The 23,566-nt window shown below is 46.2% G+C and overlaps 1 protein-coding gene across 2 annotated transcripts in view; it reads right to left on the bottom strand.

The window, feature by feature from the left end:
- The window catches only part of CIDEC (cell death inducing DFFA like effector c), a 92,679-nt gene that overhangs the window by 30,011 nt on the left and 39,102 nt on the right, over positions 1 to 23,566 (bottom strand). The window contains exons 1-2 of one of the 2 annotated variants that reach the window (XM_086939375.1): positions 14,567 to 14,789; positions 7,934 to 8,011 (exon numbers count right to left, since the gene is read on the bottom strand). In XM_086939375.1, coding sequence (XP_086795501.1) covers positions 7,934 to 8,011; positions 14,567 to 14,577 — 89 coding nt within the window. In that variant the 5' untranslated portion in view covers positions 14,578 to 14,789. Of the gene's footprint in view, positions 1 to 7,933; positions 8,012 to 14,566; positions 14,790 to 23,566 lie in introns of those variants that run through there. The other variant, XM_086939376.1, reaches the window with a different exon arrangement.

The raw sequence follows: 23,566 nt of genomic DNA, 5'->3' as shown, positions 1-23,566 counted from the left end.
TTGTGCATGAATACATTTCCAGCACCCCTTGCAGCAACCAGGGGTGCTTCTCACAGGAACAGAATGCATTAAACAACAAGAAAGGTTAAAATTACTAAGGTAAAAGGAAAGTTAGGACCACAGAAACCTGCAATAGTGCCAATGAATCAAGCAAGGCTAATGACCCCTTTGAAAACAAACACTTGTGCAATAGAGCGCTGTGTGACACAAAATTAAATCAAAAGCATTATTAAAGAAGCGCAGAGGGTGAAGGCCAGGTAGGAGATAGAGCAAGAAAGCACATGCACTCCCAAGGAGTGCTAGGCACAAAAGTAAACAAGCATAGTCAAAGCCAATAGGTCTCGCCTCTGGGACCCATTAGCTTTGCCAATGCCGTCCAACGTCTGAGGTCGATTCAATGAGTACCATTGAGTTGGGTAACAATAAATAACTATGCGCCAAGATGCCCTTCAGGGTGAACGTGCGCTTTACAAATGTACATGTTAAGTCAAGTAGCTGCAGTCTGTCCACCCGCTGCCCTTTGCTGCTTCATGGATGGGCCGCGGAAGGGGCTAGTCTTATTTTCTGTTAAACTTCACAAGCTCTGCACTTTACAAAGCTCTTGAAGTTGACAAACAACGAGACGCTGCAAGATATTATATTTCTGACTTTATAGTTTTATTGGCAATAAAAAATTGGTGAAAAAAGAATGCCTAAATGACAACACCGTGCACTGGCCAATGGTCACTGCATTAAAACTGCATGGACAGTCTGCAGCTGTGACTTTGTCTCACAAACTGCCCAGAGCTCACGACACCGTAGAATAATATGCAGTTAGTGAACGACTATCACTGTTTGCTTGTGTTGAAAGAGATTCATTCAACGAAGCTGGTGGGCTTTGATTTCTGAACCAAAGAGACACCCGAGGCCCCACTGAATCCCTCCAGACCCAGGGGCTAAGGACTCATTGAGGGGCTTAAATCACGTGACCTGAAGACTTGTATTTCTGGGGCTATATGGGTTTGTCCTGACAAACGCAGCATAGGTCTTGGCCTCTAGCACCATCTGCTGGAGAGAGTGGGTATTGCACTGTAAATTCTGTGTTCCAGGGGTGGGCAGGGTGCATCTCCCCTGGTGGAAAGGAAGTTTATAACTAACCCTGGGCGTAGTGGGCGTAGTGGGGCTTCGCGGAGCTACGTGAAGTGGGCGAGAAACTACGCCCACCTCCGCACTCTGCGTAGCCCCACTACGCACCACAGGCCTCCCTCCCGCCCTCCCTAAATACTTTAAATCACATCTGTAAAAGAATTAAAAGGCACTTACCTTGCCCGCCGCTGCCCGCCGCGTCTCCTCGGCACCCTCTCTTCGTCGCTTCCGTCTTGGGTAATAATGCGCATGCGCGGGCGGCCGCGCATGCGCAATATTACCCAAGACGGAAGCGACGAAGAGAGCGAGCCCCGGGGACGCGGCGGGCAGCGGCGGGCAAGGTAAGTGCCTTTTAATTCATTTACAGATGTAATTTAAAGTATTTAGGGAGGGCGGGAGGGAGGCGGGTGGCGGCCAGCTACGCTCCGTCTGCGGAGCGTGCGTAGTGCCGGATTCTACGCCTGCTACACAAAATGCGTAGAAGCCGGCACTACGCACACTCCGTGCACGGAGCGTAGCAGCCCGCCCACCCTTACTTATAACCCTGGGGATCTTGGAAATTTGTTTACTTAGCATTTCATTAAAAATACGGAATTAAGGCAGTAACTCCACTCTCCACATAGAGGAGTCAACTACTAAACTGCACCCACAAATGCTTTGATAAAGCAACTTTACATGCTAAAAAGCATATAACCAATTCACAAAATTGAACTTTGAAAAATATCAGGCAATGAGAGAGGTGATCATTTTGGGGTCCCTCCTAACCTAGGGGGAGGACCAAGCAGAGGCCTTGAAGACAAAGAGCACATAATGCTGAACAATTTGGTGGTGTTCCCATCCTATTAGGACCACCCCAAGCACAGTTATGGGCAAGAATACAATCCCAACCAAAGGCCCTACAAAGCATTATGGGAGGAGATTAGCAGTGAGCAGTGAATATTGTAGTATCCAATATAAAAATATTCCTCAATGGGCAGCAGCTCTCAGGCTGAGCGGAGAGCTAATAATATAAATTCTACAAAAGAGATGCAGTTCTACTAGTCATTGCTAGGTGTCCCTCAAACTCATTAGGGACACCTAGTAACGACTAGTGGAACTGCAGCTTCATGAAAGGGTTTCAATGCTTTTGCATTGGACTCGTGAGGGACACCTAGTAACGACTAGTTGAACTGCAGCTCTTTGTAGAATTATTTTGATATTGGATACTATAATATTCACTGCCCACTGCTAATCTCCTACCAAAAGTATATGTGGCCTCAGTTTTATAAATTGGGAGTCGGATGGAGCCAGGAATTCATAGAGTTTTTGTTCAACTTCGTGGAGTTCCGCGTAGGAGTACTCCGCCAACTACGCCCACCGCGAACTCGACCCGAAGGAATTAGAGCGCTTTACATGAGCACCAGTTGAGTTGCACAAGGACAGATTCACTTTTGGTAGGTACTGGGAGTTTACATGATTTGCTCAAAATCACACAATGTTGGGCCGAGGCTAGAACAGTGTTTCCTAGCTCCAATGTCAGCTATCTAGCCGCTAGGCCACATCCTCTCCCCAGGTTTGCATGGGTGACACACTATGCAGGATTGCAAGGTTGAAAAGGTTTCTCTGCAAAATGCCTGCAAGTTTTGAAAACTGTGGCCCTTTATAAACTTCATAAAGCTTGAAAGGGTTCAGAAATTTCACTAAGAAGACATTTCTACCCTATTGCATACCTAGACTGAAAAACACGCTTCAGGCTGGTATCGGACAGGTGTGCAACCAGACGAGGATTGGGACATCTCACAGGTGAACGAGTTCAGCTGGTTTAAAGTTCACTTCCTGCATGGCACTGACTAAACAAACACAAGTGCTCCTAAACCCGAAGGGATGGCTCAGCGAGTAAAGTCATTCCTTAGATTTGCGTTCATATGCAGGTCACACGTTTGAATGATGGCAAGGCCAACACAGCCTTTAATCCTAATGAAGTCGCTAAACTGAGTACCATCACTTAGGGTAATAATATAACAGGTGAAAAAATGGACATAAATGCAACATGAATCATCAGAAACCGACGCACAACTGTGCCATACCACTGGCTGACTGTGCTCCTTGTGTGACAAACAACAACTGTACCAAAAACAAGCTAACATTATTATAAATCAGAGCGTCTTGCCCCTCACCATTTCAGTGTCAGGGACAGATTGTTGGCACCCAATGGGCGTCAAAGGCAAAGACTTTGTCACATCACAAAAATTACTCAGAATGTGCAGAGACGTTTTAAAACATGGACAAAGTGGGCTCTGGCCCAGGGCACAGCCTTTCAGGGGGGCTCCTGATAGAGCCAGCTCTGATCTGCAGAGAGTCTTGCTCTGATGGCCCTCAATAATTCTTAAACACTGTGTTTTAAATACAGTTTATTTAATTTATGTTCAATGTGTGATGTGTCGGAGTCTATTACAGACATTTTGCAAAGAAATGTTGTGCTTCTGTTTCATGCAACACCCATAAAAAGGTTCTTTTATATCAAAACAGGACTTCGCATATGAGAAATGGAAGGGGGTCATCTAGATTATTTGAAGTAATATGAGTGAGCTGCTGCTGTGTTACAATATTGAAAACACACACATACATCCCTATCCCTGAATATTAGATGTAAACAGATTTAGAGTGTGGACGAGTGTGCCGGTCGGTAACCTGGCCAAAGAGGGCATGAAAGAGCTGAAACTGGCTCAAATTCAAAGCTGTTCTGAACAGGGGCCCCCTTAATACGCTTGGCCCCAGATCCCCAAAATTCTTAAGATGTCCCTGGTGATCCTCCGATCAGGGGTACAAGATACAGAGTATTGTACCGTGCCACCCCTAGCGAGGGCCCAAGTGTTGGGGAAATCTCTCGCCTTGTACCAGTTCAAGAGGGAAATCCACAGACCCAGCAGTGACAGATGCTGGAGCCATAGGACGTCACTCCATATCCGGCACCCCCACCCTCCTCCTCCACTCACCGATAGCACCAGGGCCGGCCTCACAGAACCCATGAGGGCCCAGGGCTGAGGCGACCTGGGAGTACCTTGTCCAGGGTAACCTCTGTCCCCAACATGTGACCACAGAGGAATGAACCCAGCCTCCTCTCTGGTCACGTCTGCGGGTGCCAGGACAGAGTGGCTGAAGGGGGTGTGCTTGCACAATGTAGAACACCAACATAATTCAGTAAATGTGGGTTATTTGCATTTTTTTCATAAGCTTGAAATCTAATAGGAGCTCGTTGCATTCACAGTGTTTGTTGCAGTAGTTCCCCAGAGCTTCTTAGGTGTGAAAAGGGTTCAACATATAGTAAATGAGACCAGAATCAAGGAGACGGAACAGGATGCTGGCATAAAAGGCACGGTGGGTGAGAAGGGTGGTTGACATGTTGCCTGGTGTGGCAGGTTAATGGCAAATCATATCAAGTGCTGCACCAATTGACCAAGTCCACCAGGGGGCGCATTTGCAATGATTTGTATTGGAGACATAACAACGCTACATTCGCCTCCACTATCCCTCCCTATATCCTCTTCCTTTCCCCACCTTACTCGGTGCTCTGCCTTTTGTGTGCCCTCTTCGTACTCCATCACCCATACGCAGGGACATCTTAGGGATTTTGGAGGCTATGGGCCAGACCCATTCTGGGGGCCCCTGTTCAGAACAGCTTTGAATTTATGATCCAGTTTCAGCTTTTTCATGCCCTCTTTGGCCAGGTCACTGGCAGTGCAAAAGCAAATTATAAATATTGTAACACAGAAGCATATAACTATTATTACTGCAAATAATTTATGTGACACCCTTCCATTTCTCACATGTGAGATACTGTTTTTAATCATGAAGAAACAGTTTTATGGATGTTGCATGAAACGAGCTCTACTTTTGTCTGTAAAAGGTCTGCAATAGACTTTTGCTCGCTGCCCACAATAAAAATAAATTAAAAGAAAATGCTATTTAAAACAATCTGTTTAAGAATTATAAAAAGGTAATCCGTTAAAGAATCTCTCCAGAAGAGAGCCGAGTATCAGGGGGCCCCCGGAAAGGCTGGGGCCCTGGGCCTGAGCCCACTTTACTCATGCCTTAAAACCTTTCTGGCAAAGAGCAGGATAAAAAGATTGCCGAAGCAAGAGAAAATTGTAGGCTCTGTAGAGTTAAATGGAATATAGCAGCATAATTTGAATCTGAGCAGTGGAAGTGCTGCTCAGGGGATCGTTAGTGAAAGAAATACTGCAGTTATCGGACGATAATGCGGTAATCAATGCATAGGCTAATATCCTCCCTTCATTGCTGGATCATTCCTCATCAACCAGGGAAAACTCCAATGAGACTGACTTGCCCACCCCCTGGAATAATCCCGACAAGGAATGGTCTGGCAATTGGATGGCCCTTTTCCAGGAGTTAACAGCATTGATGAAGAGACCTGGGAGAAATACTATTGTAATTGTACTATCCGTGAAGAAAGGGGTCATGGGGCACCAACATAGATTGTCGCACCGGGCACCACCAGCGTTAAAGATAAATTCAATACACAATTCCAGCTGCTGACGGGAAAGTCCACATTCTTATACACTCTGACCACAGGTCTTCCTGACACCATCACTTCATTGGAGCGCGGGAACGAGGACCAGAGACACGCTGGAGGGCAGGGAGCAAGGACCAGAGGTGCGCTGGAGGGCAGGGAGCAAGGACCAGCGACGCGCTGGAGGGCAGGGAGCGAGGACCAGAGGTGCGCTGGAAGGTGGGAGCGAGGACCAGCGACGCGCTGGAAGGCGGGAGCGAGGACCAGCGACGCGCTGGAAGGCGGGAGCGAGGACCAGCGACGCGCTGGAAGGCGGGAGCGAGGACCAGCGACGCGCTGGAAGGCGGGAGCGAGGACCAGCGACGCGCTGGAAGGCGGGAGCGAGGACCAGCGACACGCTGGAAGGCTGGAGCGAGGACTAGCGATATACTGGAGGGCAGGGAGCGAGGACCAGAGGTGCGCTGGAGGGCAGGAGCAAGGACCAGAGGTGCGCTGGAGGGCAGGGAGCGAGAACCAGAGGTGCGCTGGAGGGCAGGGAGCGAGGACCAGAGGTGCGCTGGAGGGCAGGGAGCGAGGACCAGAGGTGCGCTGGAGGGCAGGGAGCGAGGACCAGAGGTGCGCTGGAGGGAAGTAGTGAAGACCAGTGGTGCACTGGAGGGCAGGGAGCGAGGACCAGAGGTGCGCTGGAGGGAAGGAGCGAAGACCAGTGGTGCGCTGGAGGGCAGGAGCGAAGACCAGAGGTGCGCTGGAGGGCAGGAGCGAAGACCAGAGGTGCGCTGGAGGGCAGGAGCGAAGACCAGAGGTGCGCTGGAGGGCAGGAGCGAAGACCAGAGGTGCGCTGGAGGGCAGGAGCGGAGACCAGAGGTGCGCTGGAGGGCAGGAGCGGAGACCAGAGGTGCGCTGGAGGGCAGGAGCGGAGACCAGAGGTGCGCTGGAGGGCAGGAGCGGAGACCAGAGGTGCGCTGGAGGGCAGGAGCGGAGACCAGAGGTGCGCAGGAGCGAAGACCAGAGGTGCGCTGGAGGGCAGGAGCGAAGACCAGAGGTGCGCTGGAGGGCAGGAGCGAAGACCAGAGGTGCGCTGGAGGGCAGGAGCGGAGACCAGAGGTGCGCTGGAGGGCAGGAGCGGAGACCAGAGGTGCGCTGGAGGGCAGGAGCGGAGACCAGAGGTGCGCTGGAGGGCAGGAGCGGAGACCAGAGGTGCGCTGGAGGGCAGGAGCGGAGACCAGAGGTGCGCTGGAGGGCAGGGAGCGAGGACCAGAGACGTGCTGGAGGGCAGGGAGCGAGGACCAGAGACGCGCTGGAGGGCAGGGAGCGAGGACCAGAGACGCGCTGGAGGCCAGGAGCGAGGATCAGAGGTGCGCTGGAGGGCAGGAGCGAGGACCAGAGACGCGCTGGAGGGCAGGAGCGAGGACCAGAGACGCGCTGGAGGGCAGGAGCGAGGACCAGAGACGCGCTGGAGGGCAGGGAGTGAGGACCAGAGACGCGCTGGAGGGCAGAGAGTGAGGACCAGAGACGCGCTGGAGGGCAGGGAGCGAGGACCAGAGACGCGCTGGAGGGCAGGGAGCGAGGACCAGAGACGCGCTGGAGGGCAGGGAGCGAGGACCAGAGACGCGCTGGAGGGCAGGGAGCGAGGACCAGAGACGCGCTGGAGGGCAGGGAGCGAGGACCAGAGGTGTGCTGGAGGGCGGGGAGTGAAGATCAGAGGTGGTAGCGAGGACCAGAGGTGTGCTGGAGGGCGGGGAGTGAAGATCAGAGGTGCGCAGGAGGGCAGGAGCGAGGACCAGAGACGTGCTGGAGGGCAGGGAGTGAGAATCAGAGGTGCACTGGAGTGCAAGGAGCGAAGACCAGAGGTGCGCTGGAGGGCAGGAGTAAAGACCAGAGGTGGGCTGGAGGGCAGGGAGCGAAGACCAGTGGTGCGCTGGAGGGCAGGGAGCGAAGACCAGTGGTGTGCTGGAGGGCAGGAGCGAGGACCTGATGTGCTGGAGGGCAGGGAGCAAGGACCAGTGATGCGCAGTAGGGTTTGGAGCAAGGACCAGAGACGCGCTGGAGGGCAGGGAGCAAGGACCAGAGATGCACTGGATGTAGAGAGCGAGGACCAGAGATGCGATGGATGTAGAGAGCAAGGACCAGAGATGCACTGGAGGGCAGGGAGCGAGGACCAGAGATGCACTGGAGGGCAGGGAGCGAGGACCAGAGACACGCTGGAGGGCAGGGAGCGAGGACCAGAGACACGCTGGAGGGCAGGGAGCGAGGACCAGAGACACGCTGGAGGTCATTTCTTACAAAAAGGATGCTTACTTGGACAGTGACTTAGGCGAGAGGAGACTCAAGGACTTCATGGCGTATTCCATCCTTGTCAGCACCACTTGTTCGTACCTGGAAGAGAGCAACAAGGTGATGAGAGGGTGTTTGTATTTAAACTCTTTTTCAAGAACAAACAATCATTTGCAATGCAAAAGGTCTTACATTACTGATAGTTTGAGGTATTGGTGTTGCAAATAATAATGCAAATGCTTGTATAGTGAGCCAGGAACCAGCATTGTTGGACTCAGTGCAGTACCGCAAGCTGCTCCAAGAGGTCTCCAGTGAGCAAGGCACCAACACTGCCGGTCTAGGTGCATAACTGCAAGCTTCCCCTAGAGGTCCCTAGTAAGCAAGGCATCAGCACTGCATGTCTACAGAGTTGGAGTTATTGGCATTTTTAATGGCAATGTATTTTACCTACATAAACAAAGTGAATCCAATAGGGGAGAGGGACAAGAGTGATCAAAAGTGATTGAAGCACTCAGAGTTTTGAAAAATACCCCTCACACACCAAAAGGCCCCTTGGTGTCATGCTTCATCATCGGGGTCTTCGCACCCCTCTACCGGGATGCGGCGTGCTGCGACCTACGACTACGCGGGAGCACTTGCAGTGTTGACTATGTGTGGTGTCCAGTGTGTGGGGTATAAATAGAGTGAGTGGGGGGTGTGTAGTGAGAAAAATTATTAAAAAGTACCTGGCACTAGAGTGTGAAAGAAAAATTTATTCTGGACTCTGGCTGGTACTGTTAAAAGAAGTGCAGATTGAGGTCTAAGTTGTATAATGAACAAGACCTCTGGTGTGCGTTGTTGTCGACATGTTTCGGAGACAAGCTCCTTCCTCAGGACGGGGGCACAACCTCCCCTCCCTACTCACGTCTTGTTAAAAAATGTGTATTTAAAGAAAAGTGAAATATTAAATTTAATATTAGGCTAAGTGTGCCTACAGCGGTCTGCTACAAGCACAATGACCTGTAGAAAGACAAAAATCACAACTAATGGTTACCCATGTAGCGGGTAGTTCAAACAGGTGCAGTCACCAGGAACCATACCATATGCTTATTTTATAAGCTTTGTAAAAACGGACTCACAACACATACAACATTTAACACATATAGTACTAGGGTGTACTGTAAGAGGTATTCCTACTTGTGAAGCTTTCTTGTAGGCTTCATGAGCATAGTCAGGACGCCGGGGTGTTGCTTCAATGGCTATCTGTGGTGGATAATAATGTAGCTGTAATCTTTCAGTCTGTCACACTTACGTTTGTGGACGATTATCTTAGGTCGTATGTTCTGTATCATACTCACAAGTACAGGACTCCTTGGTCACCGTCTTACCCCGCACGCTGCTCCGCTGATGTGGAGTTAGGATGTGGTTCTGAGTATTTATACCTTTTCATCCTGATTGGTGCATGTAAGGGTGTGTTAATTAGGGGTGTTACCTGCCACTGATTGTATGACCATGTATGGAGCATCCGCTTCCTGACCATACAGGGCTCACGTGTATGTTTTGGCCTGCGCTGGTCTGAGGTTAGTGTCTGCATCAGAGATCCAGTATAGACGGCGCATGTGCAGTCGTGTTACTGCATGTGTACATGCCTGAAGGTAGTGAGTGTTTCACGCGCATGCGTGGTGTCCATGATTCACTCCTTGTTTTTAATCAGAACTGTTGGTCCTTTATGATGATAATTGACTCCAGGGTACATCATCATTAAGTCCGTTCAGATGGGTCCCCAATCTGAACACCCAACGTTGTTCCTTCTGGAAGAGGCCGGTCTCTGAGGGTAGTTGTTCTATGACCGTCCATTTCAAATCATTGACACAATGTTGTTGGGTCAGAAAATGCGTTGCCATTTTGGTAGTGCTCTTTTTGCACCTCACATTGCTTTTATGTTCATTTATACGTGTTTTTATGGCTCTCGTGGTCATTCCCACATACTCCAGGTTGCATGGGCATTTGATCATGTAAATGACGTTTTTCGAGTTGCAATTTGAGAATCTCCTTTGTTCCCATGTTGTGCCATTCCGAAAAATAAGTCTCGTACTTTTTTCAGTCAGGTGGCAGCTGCTGCAATTGCCGCAAGGGAAATGGCCCTGGATGCCAATCGTAGGTTGAAGGGCTGTTGTAGTTGGTTTTGGTCTTGTGTGTACCAATATGTCTCTAAGGTTACGTCCCCTGCGATGTGCAAACATGGGTTTCTCAAAGGTCAATTCGCCACAAGTTAGTATTCGCCAATGTTTGTTTACAATCTTAGATACTCTTTTTAATAATTTTTCTCACTACACACCCCCCACTCACTCTATTTATACCCCACACACTGGACACCACACATAGTCAACACTGCAAGTGCTCCCGCGTAGTCGTAGGTCGCAGCACGCCGCATCCCGGTAGAGGGGTGCGAAGACCCCGATGATGAAGCATGACACCAAGGGGCCTTTTGGTGTGTGAGGGGTATTTTTCAAAACTCTGAGTGCTTCAATCACTTTTGATCACTCTTGTCCCTCTCCCCTATTGGATTCACTTTGTTTATGTAACTATTCCTGTGGAGCATGAATCCAACGACCAGCTCTACCTCCCTCATTTGATTTTTATAATGTATTTTACCTAGCCATGCTACAGGGTGCAGTACCATATGTGGCCAAAAGGGGGCCTCTTTTGGCCACATATGGTTCTGCACCCTGCAGAAGATATGGTAAGTCCACCCTATCCATAATGCATTGCAAGGAAGACAGTACTAAGAGTATATTCAAATAGCTATGTCCATATATAGAATGAGTAGCTTTGAAATATGACAAAAGAAGGATTACATTAATTTCGAATTAGGTTGTACTCTGTGAGGAGCTGATGATGGGAAATGTATAGACGGTCTAATATAAATATGAGATGTTCTAGTGAGTGAAGTAACCACTTCCAGCCTAGGTTAGGACCAAGTGGGTGTTCTGCCTGAAGCCTTTTAAGAAAATAGTGCCTCGAGGCTCTAATTAAAACTTAGTTAGAAACACATTTAACGGGGAGTGTCCTTATGGGAGGTTACAAGGTGGTACTAAGGAGGGACTACTAAGGCTATTGGCCAATGAAAAGCCACCATTTACACAGGACTGAGGCTAATTAAAAAGATTGGCAGAAAGTGGGCACAGCTTTATGCCCATATCCTGAATACCGCAAAAACACACAGTGCCCAACACCACAGTTACTAAATAAATGCTTAGAAAGGGTAAGAAACCAATTTATTGTGTTTAAAGCTTGTACAAAGTGCATTTAGTCTTGTAAATATATTGTCCTTTGTTCTGTTACGATTTTTTGAAAAAGACAAAAAGTAAAAAATAATGGACACAAAATAAGGTTGTCTTAGGGAAGTTACAATAAATTGGTTTCTTACCCTTTCTAAGCATTGATTTAGTAACTGTGGTGTTGGGCACTGTGTTTTTTTGCGATTTAAAAGAAGGTCTAGCCCTCACTGCAAGTTCACGGACCTATCCCCTGTTCTCACATATCCTGAATACAGCATGTCTCGAAGAGACAGCGCAAGCGCTGCCTAGGCGAGACCTAAAAAGGAAAAATACACAATGATGCAAATGCACATCTTCCCAATTCCACATAGTTTCTTATCTGCAATCTACAAGTGTTAGGGGAACAGGCGGACACATGAAAATGTGAGCGCGTACATGCCCCCGTCCTGCATCTGGGGTTTGTGTTGACATGGAAGACTTATAAAAACCCACAATGACTTGATCCAAGTTTATGCTTCGAACATTTAGAACTTTTTCTGTGAATTGGAACCGGAGTCACTGCTACGTGACTCCTGGTCTCTCTCTGTGTTTCGAGTTTCTTTCTGCCGGTCACATTTACTCTTCGGTCTCCTCACTATGTTGGTTCTCACTGCTGTTGCTTGGGTTTCATGGTTAATGTTTTAGTTTGTCCACCGTTCTCTACTGTCCGTTTTTCATGTATCCCTAATTTTTTGTTACCCTGCAAGTTTGCCTCCTGGGTATTAATTATGTTTCAGAATACAAAATTTCTGCATATGGGACGCTTTTCCTGGCACTAGGATGGGGGTCATTTATTCAGTGCTCTCCCTCCTCGAGTGAAGCCTTAGGAATTTAGGTCAATCCCTTAGTTCTTTTCACTCAGCAGTTCGTTCCCAATTAATTATTTTTTAGGTTTATGGACGTGGCTATCCTATACTTATAAAATGCATTACATTTTGCTTTTTATTTATTCTTTTGTAAGAAGGGACATTTTAATGCAAATTCATAAAAGGTGAACACATCTAAATGCTTTCCAACCTTAAAGGACCAGCGATGGAGCGACACCCATTATCAGCCTCTTTGATTCAACCCCAGACACTGCCTTGATTGTAGCGGGTGCTTTTATATTTTAATTTACAATTTTACTCTTCGTTATGATTTTTGTTCAAACAAATAACGACCTTCAAGTATTATTATCCAGTTGCATGGTAGCGCTTCTTAAAAAGAATGATTGGGTGATGCAGTTCAATGTCCTTTCTACACCTTTCAGGTCGAGTCTCTTCATGCATCAGTTAGGTGTCGGTCAGCCTTCCCTCTTGGCCTCCCAGTCACTGGTCTCAGCTTCAAAACCCTTTCCTTTATGCAAGTCCCTTACTCTCTACTTCCAAACCCTTTCCTCTATGCAAGTCCCTTACTCTCTACTTCCAAACCCTTTCCTCTATGCAGGTCCCTTACTCTCTACTTCCAAACCCTTTCCTCTAAGCAGGTCCCTTACTCTCTACTTCCAAACCCTTTCCTCTATGAAAGTCCCTTACTCTCTACTTCCAAACCCCTTCCTCCATCCAAGTCCCCTACTCTCTACTTCCAAACCCTTTCCTCCATCCAAGTCCCATACTCTCTACATCCAAGTCCCATACTCTCTACTTCCAAGTCCCTTACTCTCTACTTCCAAGTCCCTTACTCTCTACTTCCAAGTCCCTTACTCTCTACTTCCAAGTCCCTTACTCTCGACTTCCAAATCCATTACTCTCTACTTCCAAACCCTTTCCTCTATGCAAGTCCCTTACTCTCAACTTCCAAGTCCCTTACTTTCTACTTCCAAGTCCCTTACTCTCTACTTCCAAGTCCCTTACTCTCTACTTCCAAGTCCCTTACTCTCTACTTCCAAGTCCCTTACTCTCTACTTCCAAACCCTTTCCTCCATCCAAGTCCCTTACTCTCTACTTCCTAGTCCCTTACTCTCTACTTCCAAGTCCCTTACTCTCTACTTCCAAACCCTTTCCTCCATCCAAGTCCCTTACTCTCTACTTCCTAGTCCCTTACTCTCTACTTCCAAGTCCCTTACTCTCTACTTCCAAGTCCCTTACTCTCTACTTCCAATTCCCTTTCTCTCTATTGTCCAAACACCCAGCTTTCCTCTTCAGAACTGGTGTACAGTGGTGTCTGAAGCACTGAGCACACGATCTGAAGTTCTCGCTCAGAACTTCTGGATGTTTCCTCCCTCAGCTTCTGAGACTCCCTCTCCCTGCTCCTGAACCTCTAGCTCCTAGCTTTTGAAAGTCATCCTACCTCCCCCACCTTCACTCCCCTGCTCTCAGCTTCTCACCCACCCCATCTTCACTTCTCTGTTCTCGGCTTCTCACTTCTCCAGTCTTGGCTGCTCACCACTTGCCGTGTCGGCAGGTCGAGGGGTAGGTTACCTACCATACGGAGCACCCCCTACTGTTCCTAGGTACGATAGTGCGTGACCTTCCTAGCCATAAGGACAGGGGCCATTAGCCCACACCTTTAGGTTCATCCAGAAGGTACACTGTAGGTTCATATAAATGATACAACACTACAAAGACAATATCACACAGACACGCACTTACACCGTCCCAACTTGAGTAGACAAGGACCTCATGGTCCTGATGAAGTGCCAAGATCCCTCGGATTATGAAAGGCATGAAACATGTTGACCTCTTCTCCGAGTCCCCACTATTTGCTTCCACTTTCCCCATTTCTGCTTCTAGGTCGTCATCCTCTTCTACCTCAATGCCTGATTTTTGTAAGACTCAAATCAGCCCGGTATTGAATCCAGTCCTTCTGACTCCTCTCATCTCACTACCCCTCTTACTCTCCGCTTATCCTCGGCAAGGGCCAGAGGCGGTAGCAACCTGTACACGAGGCAGCCGTAAAGGCACGCGATCTCAAAACGCAGACAACACACTGAGGGATTTCAATGACGGCTGACAGACATGGCCAAGTCAAAGTCTATTGGGGGGGGGGGGAGGGGGTGTTTCTAGAAGTGCTGCAATACGTACCATCATGTAAACATTAGATGCCATGTGGGAGTGTGGATGGAGGTGCACCCTAAACAAATCAGCTAAAAGACGAAGCACAGATAATTCTCTTGAAGCTCATTGGGTGTAGGGTTGGGGAGGAGGCTTCTACAGATGTGGTTGGTTTTATAAACATCTGCCTGGAACAACAACGTTTTCGAAAAATAAACCCAGTTTCCCCTTCGAAGAAGCAGCCAGGACTTGCTCACTCTAGAGAATAACCCTAACCCAGGGAGAGGGTTGCCCCACACCAGAGAATGCACCCGGCTCACATGAAATGCCAGCTCAGCCTGGCCAGACTGTCGCAAGAGAATTCAGAATCTGAAAAAAATACTCACATTCCAGACATTTTGAGGCGATTCCAAGCAGGTCCGGGCCCTATGCGGAGTCTTAGGACAGTGTTCTGAAATCAAAGCGATTTCTGATACATAAGCTTATCCTGCCGGCGCGCGCCCTTTGACTAAGAGAGGCTGACGCAATCACATGAGGGGCAAAGGGCACCTGCCAGCCTGGCAGCTGTTATGCAATGCCCCATGCAGATAAAGGGCTGCTCTATTCCATACATACAGGGCGGCAGGGCAGCCTGTAGTCACCGTTATTACGTCAACGTCACGTGCTGGCATTTACCAGGTTTGGACTGAGCAAAGGCTCTTTGGCTCAGAGCGGAATTGTGATCGCAGCTCAGCTGATTAGAGCTGGTACAGTGCGGAAGAGAGAGAAAACGATGGAAGGGAATTCGAGAGAAAGAAAGAACAAAATAGAGACAGCAAAACAAAGATAGAAAGTTGTGGATTGAGAGACACGAACAGAAATACAGAAATACAGAAAATAGAAAACCGGAGAGACAGACGAGACAAAATGAGAGACAGAGAAAAGGATAAAAGGAAGATAAACAAAAAGAAAAAAAAGAGTAAGAAATACTAGACACTTAAAGGATGAGCAAAAAGAGAGAACAAGTAAGAGAGATGCAGAAGTAAGAATTAGAGACAGCAAGAGTGTGTCTAAACAAAGCAGAGAAAGTAACAGAGAAAGGGGGGCAGAGGGAAATGGGAAAGGACTGGGAGGGCGATCCTACAGATTTCAAGTCAACAAAGCTTTATTTCGATATATATAATATCATAAAAGCACATTTGCAATTAAAAACAAAGTTCATTAACAATACATTTAAAAGAAATTACATATAAAAACCTTTTATATTACAATAAATAATTGAAAATGCATTAAACTTTAACAGCTTTGTGAATATATGGATATATAAAAAGATATTTTGCTTATGCTTAATTCATCGACTAGCCTTCAGCCTAATCAGCCAAGCCCAACTTAAAAATGTGGCCACCCCGCACACTAACGTTATACTAGCATCAGCCTTAAGTATTCTGAGTGCGACCGAGTGGTCCCTGGTTCCAAGCAACAGGCACACAGGTTTGAGCCATTTCTGTCTAGGTTTTGTATAGGCTGGGCATACAAAAAACACATGTGCAATGTTTTCAATAACACCTTCACAGGTTGGACAGTCAGCAGGAGTTTGGTGCGGTGGCTTCCACTTGCTAGTACGGTCGCGAAGAGGAAGAGTGCCATCCTGAACTGGATAAAAAGAGATCTGTCTCTAGGCTTCGTGATAAAATCTAGATAGGGCTCCAGGCGAGGCTTCGGCTTGTGCTGACGGAATGCCTCAGTTAGCCTACCTTGGTTTTAACCTACACGGTAGGTATGTGAACTCGGAGGACTTTTTGACTTAATAAGCAGCCAAAAACGTGTGAGATTTTGATTTAAGGTTGAAATCATGAGCACAGAAAACAAAGGATGAGAGTAGTTTGAAAGTTAAGAGCGGGACAGGGAGGGAAAATGCGTTATTAAGCTGGCGTTCAACTTTGTAAACATTTCTGTGAGACAAAAGTCAGAAGGTTTGAAGGGTCAGACGCAGACAGGGTAGTTTAAATGTTAAGATAAACATGTGGGTTGGAGAAGTGAAAGGATGCAAAGGGTTGCGTGGAATGGACAGATCTGTATGCAGACAGCCCAGTGCTCAAGTTGGAACAACATTGAGAGGGGTGATTTATGAATTAAATAGATATTGCTCCAAGAGTTTAGGTAAGATTACCACGAGCCACAAGCGTAGAAACTACAGATGAGTATAAGGCTGTATTTCTGCAGAAACTAGTGTGTTGATTTCATTTGATGTTATATGCATTTCTGTGAATGGATGATTAATTGGTAAATGTTTTATCATGTTTTAGTGACCCCCAAAGAAGGGAGCTCTGCCGCCCGAAATGCATTGGGTTTTTATGAAATAAACACTGCCTGAGATGAGCCTGGCATTAATCGTATTTATTGAAGAGGTCCGGATGGACACTGAATGAATATAAGAAACTTGGAAAACAGCCTAAAAAAATTCCAGACGTGGATTTAAAAAATACAGAGCATGAAGAATTTAGTAAAATGGAGAAATAAGCAATGGTTAATATGAAGATTAGATGACAATGGTTAAAATGTTCAATGCCGCAAGGGCGGCATAATTGCTGTGCATTTGGCTGGGGCATGAATGTGTCCCATTTGTACTCTCTAGGTCATACCTGGTGGCATTTGGGCATGCCACATACCAATCTGCACGCTATCACAAACCTAAGGACAAGGAAGATGGAAGAAAAAGAAATGAAAAAAAACTGTTAAAAATTAGGTGTGCATCCCTTACCCATGAAATAAATTGAGCCTTCCAACAAGGCATTCATAAGAATCTCAAAGTAGGAGGCCCAACCTTCGATGTTCGCTTTAAAAAGGTCACCCGGTACACCATCCTGTCCCGGGGCATTAGCGGGTACAATCTTGGTTAATGCAGCCAGCACCTCTTTCTTGTCTACTCTAGTGAATGGGGCCTGAGCAGAATCAGTAGCCATGGCACCATGAAAGGGCCCTGGAGTATCCAAATGCTCATCACCCCGTACAGTTTCCTGAAATGCTCAAACCACTCCCTATCCGTTATATGATTGGGGACTTGATCCGGGTCGCAGCCATTGGTTCTTCTGACTAAGGTCCAAAATAGCTCACCATTTTTAGATTTACTCGCTGCTCTAAGGCTATCCCAATGGAATTCTTCCCACTCCCTCTTAGCTATTGTGATGGCTTGTCTATAGTGTAATCTGGCCAGCCGAACAACAAGTGGATTACTAGATTTAATAGCAAGAATCAGACTATTTTTTTTTCATTCTGCAATTTCTACATCTGCCGTCTGGCGCTTTTTACTGGGAACTGAAAACAGATTACCAATCTGATCTATAGTATCAACGTAGATAGTTTCTGCCGCCACAGGCCCAGCCACGTCCTTACATGCTGCAGAAAGCCTTAAAGTCTGCTCACTAAGAATTTCCTCAGATGCACCTAATCTTTGCTCGTCCATAATAAACTTTGGCCACTTGAGAAAACTATTACAATTGGATGGTACAACTGTCTTGGTTAATAATCTGGAGCTAGTAGAGGGGGTGTACTCCTTCCTCTGCCACAGATCCACCATTGTGAGGGACAGGGGGTTATGGAATAACGACCATATCCTCCACTAACTTCCATGCCCTCCTGTCCACCATTATATATTCAATTCTGCTTTCGCAGGAAACCCTGTTATATGTGTTTGCCCCCCGAGCATCGGAGATAGTGCACCCATTTACATCTCTCAGACCTGATTCTATCATTAGGGCGTTCAATTGAATGACAACCGGTGACCATCTCTTGACAGGCATAAGCGACAAAGACGGAATGCCCCATCTGGCATCTTCCTCATAAACTCCAAGGATGTCATCTGCTGCCAGAGGCTCGAACGAGCAATTTAGGTCACCAGCAACCAGAACTAAGGAATCAGCAGGACACAACTGGAGCAAATCAGAGAGAACAGAAATGGTGGAGTATTTAGCCCCCCCTTGGGTGTCTCTAGCGTATACATTAAAAAATTCCCAGGGGGTAATGCCATTCATGCACTTGATGGAAAGTCTCATAACATCTAGTGTTGAACACGTGTGATGAGTAATCTTAAGGTTGCGGTCTATCCTTACCCATGCCATAAGCCCTCCAGAGGGGCGACCTCGGCCAACCGAGATAGCAGGTACATGAAAACAAGAAAAAACAGGCTTATACAGGGGATCAAGACACCAAGTTTCCTGAAATAAACACATATCATACCCATCAATAAAATCATTCCAATCCGGTAATAAGAGCTTAATTTGCAGACCCGCCACATTCCACAAAACAAGTTTAAAGTTACTGGTGGGATCATTACAGGACATTAGAGCACATGGAGATTGGTATAAATCCTGACTAATGATGTTAATAGCCCTCAGATGTGCTGTAACAGGAATTGGTAACACTGGGCCTGGAGACTGTGGTGGTACAGAAGTAAAGGGGGAGCAACCATTCGGGGGGGGGGGGGAACTAGTCAGTGCTCCTACTCTATCCTGGAGTCAGCCAACAGCCTCCAAACAGTTGAAACGATTTTGGGTGGGGATAGGGTCCAGGGATAAAAAATGCCCTACAGATTTCTCACAAGTTCACTCCATCCCCTCATACTGCTCTTTCCTTCTCTTCTCGGCCATCGCCAGATGATGCCCCTGAAGCTACTCAAGAGATCACACTCAGAGTGAAGTCTTCCTTCCACCCCTCACCCTGTATCCCATTCCCGTCACGACTCCCACACTACTGATATTCATCGTGTTATTTTCCTAAATATGAAAAACAAGGAAATAAAAATGTGTTTAAACATAAAACAATTTATTTGTAGGTCCTTAAACAATTTAAGAACTTTCTACTCTACTTTCTGTTAGTAATATTACTGGCAGGGGTGGACTGGCCAACAGTGCAGCCTGGCAGTGCCAGAAGGGCTGGTGGGACAGATCAGTGTGGGCGGTTTTTGAGCTGGTGTTGTGTTCTGCTGGGCTGGTTTCTTCTGGTGACATGTGATATTACTGTAAACATGGCCTGCTGCAAGGTCAGAGGTCGTAGAGTCCTCCACAACTTGCAAAACACCTGCACAGTCTTTACAAGCTCAAAACTGCTCCGACTTGCAAATGTGGGCCTCTTTTAGCTCCCTGGCTCGCTCACTTGGGGCCTTGGTGCCCAGCTCGACTTCCGGTCCCTGTCTGCCGCTGGTCAAGAGCCGTCTTTTGGGGTCTGTCTTTGTCCATCTGGTCAGGAGGGGCGGTCACCGGCCCTGCTCCATCATCCCTGTGCAGAGAGCACCAGGCCTGCTGAGGTTGAAAAGAAGGCCACGAGTGGTCCTAAAGGAGACCTCATAATATGTTTAATGATCCCGGCCATCCTTGATCTCACGGCCTTGTCTTCTGCCCTGCGGGCACCTCACAGGAGTTCATCCCATAGCTAAGCATGGTGTGATCTTCAGCACATGCACCATTCCCACCACATCTGGCGTCTGGTCCATTCTGTATCCTCTTGCGGCCCACACACTTGAACATTAATTTGAGTGAAAGTCCTGGTCCTGTGTCCAAAGCATCTACTATGGAATATGTTGCTGCATAAGCCGTTTAAGTTCACCACTAAAAAACACAAATTTGATCCTTTAACTCTTTTCCCTACACCTGGTCTTTGACAGTACAAGTTAATTCTGCTAATGCAGTCTGTTCAGCAGAGAGACCCCACTCCAGCTTCCATACAGTTGTGGCCAAAGAGGCTACCTCTCTTTCTTTTGTTTCTAGGGCAGCTGGAGGCCACACACACAAAGTCACTCAACTATTATCAAACACTTCCTCTAACAAAAATCTAGACTGATTGGCTTGGCCAGTGCTTGCTTTACCTGAACAACAGCAAGTTCACAACAATCGTCGGTCACAGGGGCAAGTGTGAGGATCAACAGACACAGGCTGCAAAGTGACCTCGCAATGCACACAAGTGCATGCTACTCACATGTTCGAATGGGTTACCGTCACTTACATCTTGAAAGGAGAACATACGTGTGTGCCTTCATTTTAGCACTGCACTTCTCCAAGTTAACGTGCTGCCCATACATCGCTATATCAGGCTTAGGAAAAGCCACCATAAAAAAGACTGTACCCACAATATTGGCTATCACTAAACAAAGTTAAGGTATTTAGAGAAACACTGAATTACTGTTCTGAATTCCCACCTACCTAGATAATATAGTCATGGGCATTTCCAACATAATACTGTCGCGTGTTCCGACATGGCCCACTGCCGTTTTCACTATGTTGGCATAAATATGCATGTTGTAGGCCACTTTTTGTTTGAGCACGTTACCAAATATCACGTTTGTTTTTGTGCCACATTATATTTTCACACATAGTAGGCACATGTTTTTGCATTTAGTTCTTTTCCTGGGATTTAGTCTGAACAGCCTAGGCAAGGTCAAGCATTGCTTCTGGTTATCTCTGAGATCGGACACTAGCACCTAGACAGAACAGACACCCAGCTGCTGTTTTAGAAAACGCATGTTTTGTCATATAATCAGGGACATGTTATTATAAAAACACAGCGCAGTGACTTGCTGGCAGAGCAAAGGTGCAGAGTCAGCTGGGATGTAGAGCAACTATTGATGTATGCTAAAATATGGAGTCAACCACTCAAACCCAGAGCTCTATAGTCCATAATCTATAATCACTTCGCCTCTGTAGGGAGGGTGGGTTTAGGTAAATAGCTAATAGGACCTGGCATTTCATTGCACATGGTTTGCAAATCATGCTAATGACACTATTGACCAGTATTTGTTTTTTAGTTGTGGGACAATTATTGTCTATCAGAGCATGATAGTTTAAATAAATATTGTATACTTTTTTTGTGTCTCTTTTCTGTTTATTATGGACAGGTACGAGCGAGAAAACGAAAGGGGGGGGGGGAGGGGTGACCTGCTACTGCGATCACCGGAAGAGTCAAGAGTGTTGTGTTCTGGGGTGCCAATTGAGTGGTCTCTCTGGAAAGGTTAGGAGAGCAAGTGAGGCCCTACAGCTGGTCGGATTGAGGCCATAGGTACTGAGGTGGTATGGAGACTCGGTCCCTACATGCCGATGTTCTATGGTCCCGAGAATGGTTCTGTTCCTGAGCAGAATCCCTGCCTCAATGTTTACATAGAAGACCAAGGGGTGGGGGTGGGGGTCTGTGCAGACAAAATGTTTGAAACAAGATGAAACGAATTTTAAGAATTTGTCAATCCAACAGACTTTTGGGAAGGGTGAAGGGGGATGAAAAACTACAAACGTAAGCAGGGGCTCTCAAGAACCTCACCAGAGGGATTCAGTATTTTATAAATCGGGTCTCTCTTGGGATTTGAAGAAGGGGCGATATTTGAAAATTAAAATAAGTGAGTTGGAGGCAATAGTTTCCTAGTTTCATTAAAACTTTTGAAATTATAGTTAACATATTAAATAGTGAAAATATCAAAGTAATAAAAATGCCCAAAGTATCAATGAAATATGTAGAATTGTTTCACGTGTTCCTATCCACGATATTAAGTGCATGGTATGAACCCTACTGGGTGTCGAGTACCTACTCTCTTCATGCACACTTGGGGTGTCCGGTACAGCCGGTTCCCAGGACTGGGAGACATTTTATGTAGTACAACCATGGTTAATTTACAATAGCGGGATCATGCTTGGACCCTGTTTTTGAATTCATCGTACCCCAAGGGGAGCCTGCGCCCTCGCCGCCCCCGGGCGAATGCCAGATAGCCTGCTGACCAATCCTAAAGTGCATGAAAGCAGCTCGCAGCGGTAGGACTTTCTCAAACGCAGAAGGTTCTCGCTTCACTGTCCCCTCGCTGCCAGGAACGGTTCCTGCAGGCTTCCCTTGGACGTCTTCTGTCTGGCTGCATACTTGAAATAAACGGGGTGTACATTTAAAGCTGGAAGGCTGTATATGGTCATAGCACGTCGCTAGGTTTGCAGGGTGGAAAGTTAATTAATAATCAATCAATTATTTGATTATTTATCATGTAATTGTGTAATAATTCTGTTTTTAACATAGGTTATTATAAGCAGGCTGCTGACTTTGTCGGGGTATAGACTCGGAAGTGAAGTATGAATCGATTCAGTAACATTGTAAATGTATTTATTATTATGCAAGTTGTGTAATCATTTTATATTTTAGTGATATATTAGGTGTGGGCTGTTGGGTTTGTAGGGGTATATGTGGGAAGTTAATTGAGTAATCTATAATTTGATCTAAATTAATTGGGTTATGTTTCATAGGTTATGTGTTGAAGTGAAGTACTTTCCTTACTGTTGCACAGACTTGAGTGGGAATACTACATCTATAATTCTCCGGCTTCAATTCTTTTTTTTTAAATATGATTTAAATATATATAAAATATTATGTGTTTATTTTTATATAATATATATGTAATCATATTTTTGTAAATGTCTTGTTTTCTATAAACAATTTCATAATTTATGCAATAGTTTGCATTTGATTTGTTAATATTTTATATATGATTTTACAGTAATGGGAAAAACAAAAAAATTAATATAATGTAAAATATATTTATTAATTGTGTATATTACATAGCTGTATATATAAAAATAGATTTATATTACATACCTGTATATATATAAAAATATATATTTGTGTATGTTTATAAGTATATAGTATTCCATATTACTTAGATTTATATTCACTGAAAAAGCCATAGGTTTCAGGAACGTTATAGTTAGTTGGAGATTTCACTCATACAAAACCATAGAAATTTGGCTGTTATAGTTAGTAGACCTAACTATAACTCGCACCCCTGCAAAGCACTGCTGATGACGTCACATATTACATCACTGATGACATCTCAAATAACATCACAGATTACGTCATCCAGTGAATGTGTGTTTCTGTAAAGTATAAAAATAAAATATATTTTTTTTTACCTACTGACGGTCACCAGTAGGTAGTTATAGTTAGGACCTAGTTTCCATAGGAAGAGCATTTTTTTGTTTTGCTTATAACTTTGGCGTTGTTTGATGAATCTTCATGAAATTTTCAAAACCAATTCTTTGTTCATATCAGCTCCTATGTTGAACGTTTGGGGGTGATTCGTCATGGGGGGGCCGAGAAAAAAGGGGGCCCCAAAATGTGTTGGTTTCTCAATCTTAATATCCATAGGAAACTTTAGACAAGGCTACAGGTCGAACGGGTGAACGAAATTACCCCAAATTTGGCTGGGAGAAGGGTCTTGGTCAAGAGCACGCTTTTGTTTATTTGGTGTAAATCCGTTCAGTAGTTTTAGAAGTATTGAAATTTACAGATCTTGATATTTGGGAATTCTGCCATCTGTTTGGCTGAGGCGTTACGAGCTTGCTGCTGATTGGCTGCGAGCGGTTTCAACTAGGAAGTGTTGGCAGCCATTT

The sequence above is a fragment of the Lissotriton vulgaris genome, chromosome 9, assembly GCF_964263255.1.
Source record: "Lissotriton vulgaris chromosome 9, aLisVul1.2, whole genome shotgun sequence".
Lineage (NCBI taxonomy): Eukaryota > Metazoa > Chordata > Amphibia > Caudata > Salamandridae > Lissotriton > Lissotriton vulgaris.
The sequence above is the reverse complement of the archived record's forward strand: the minus strand, read 5'-3'. Positions and strand labels throughout refer to the sequence as shown.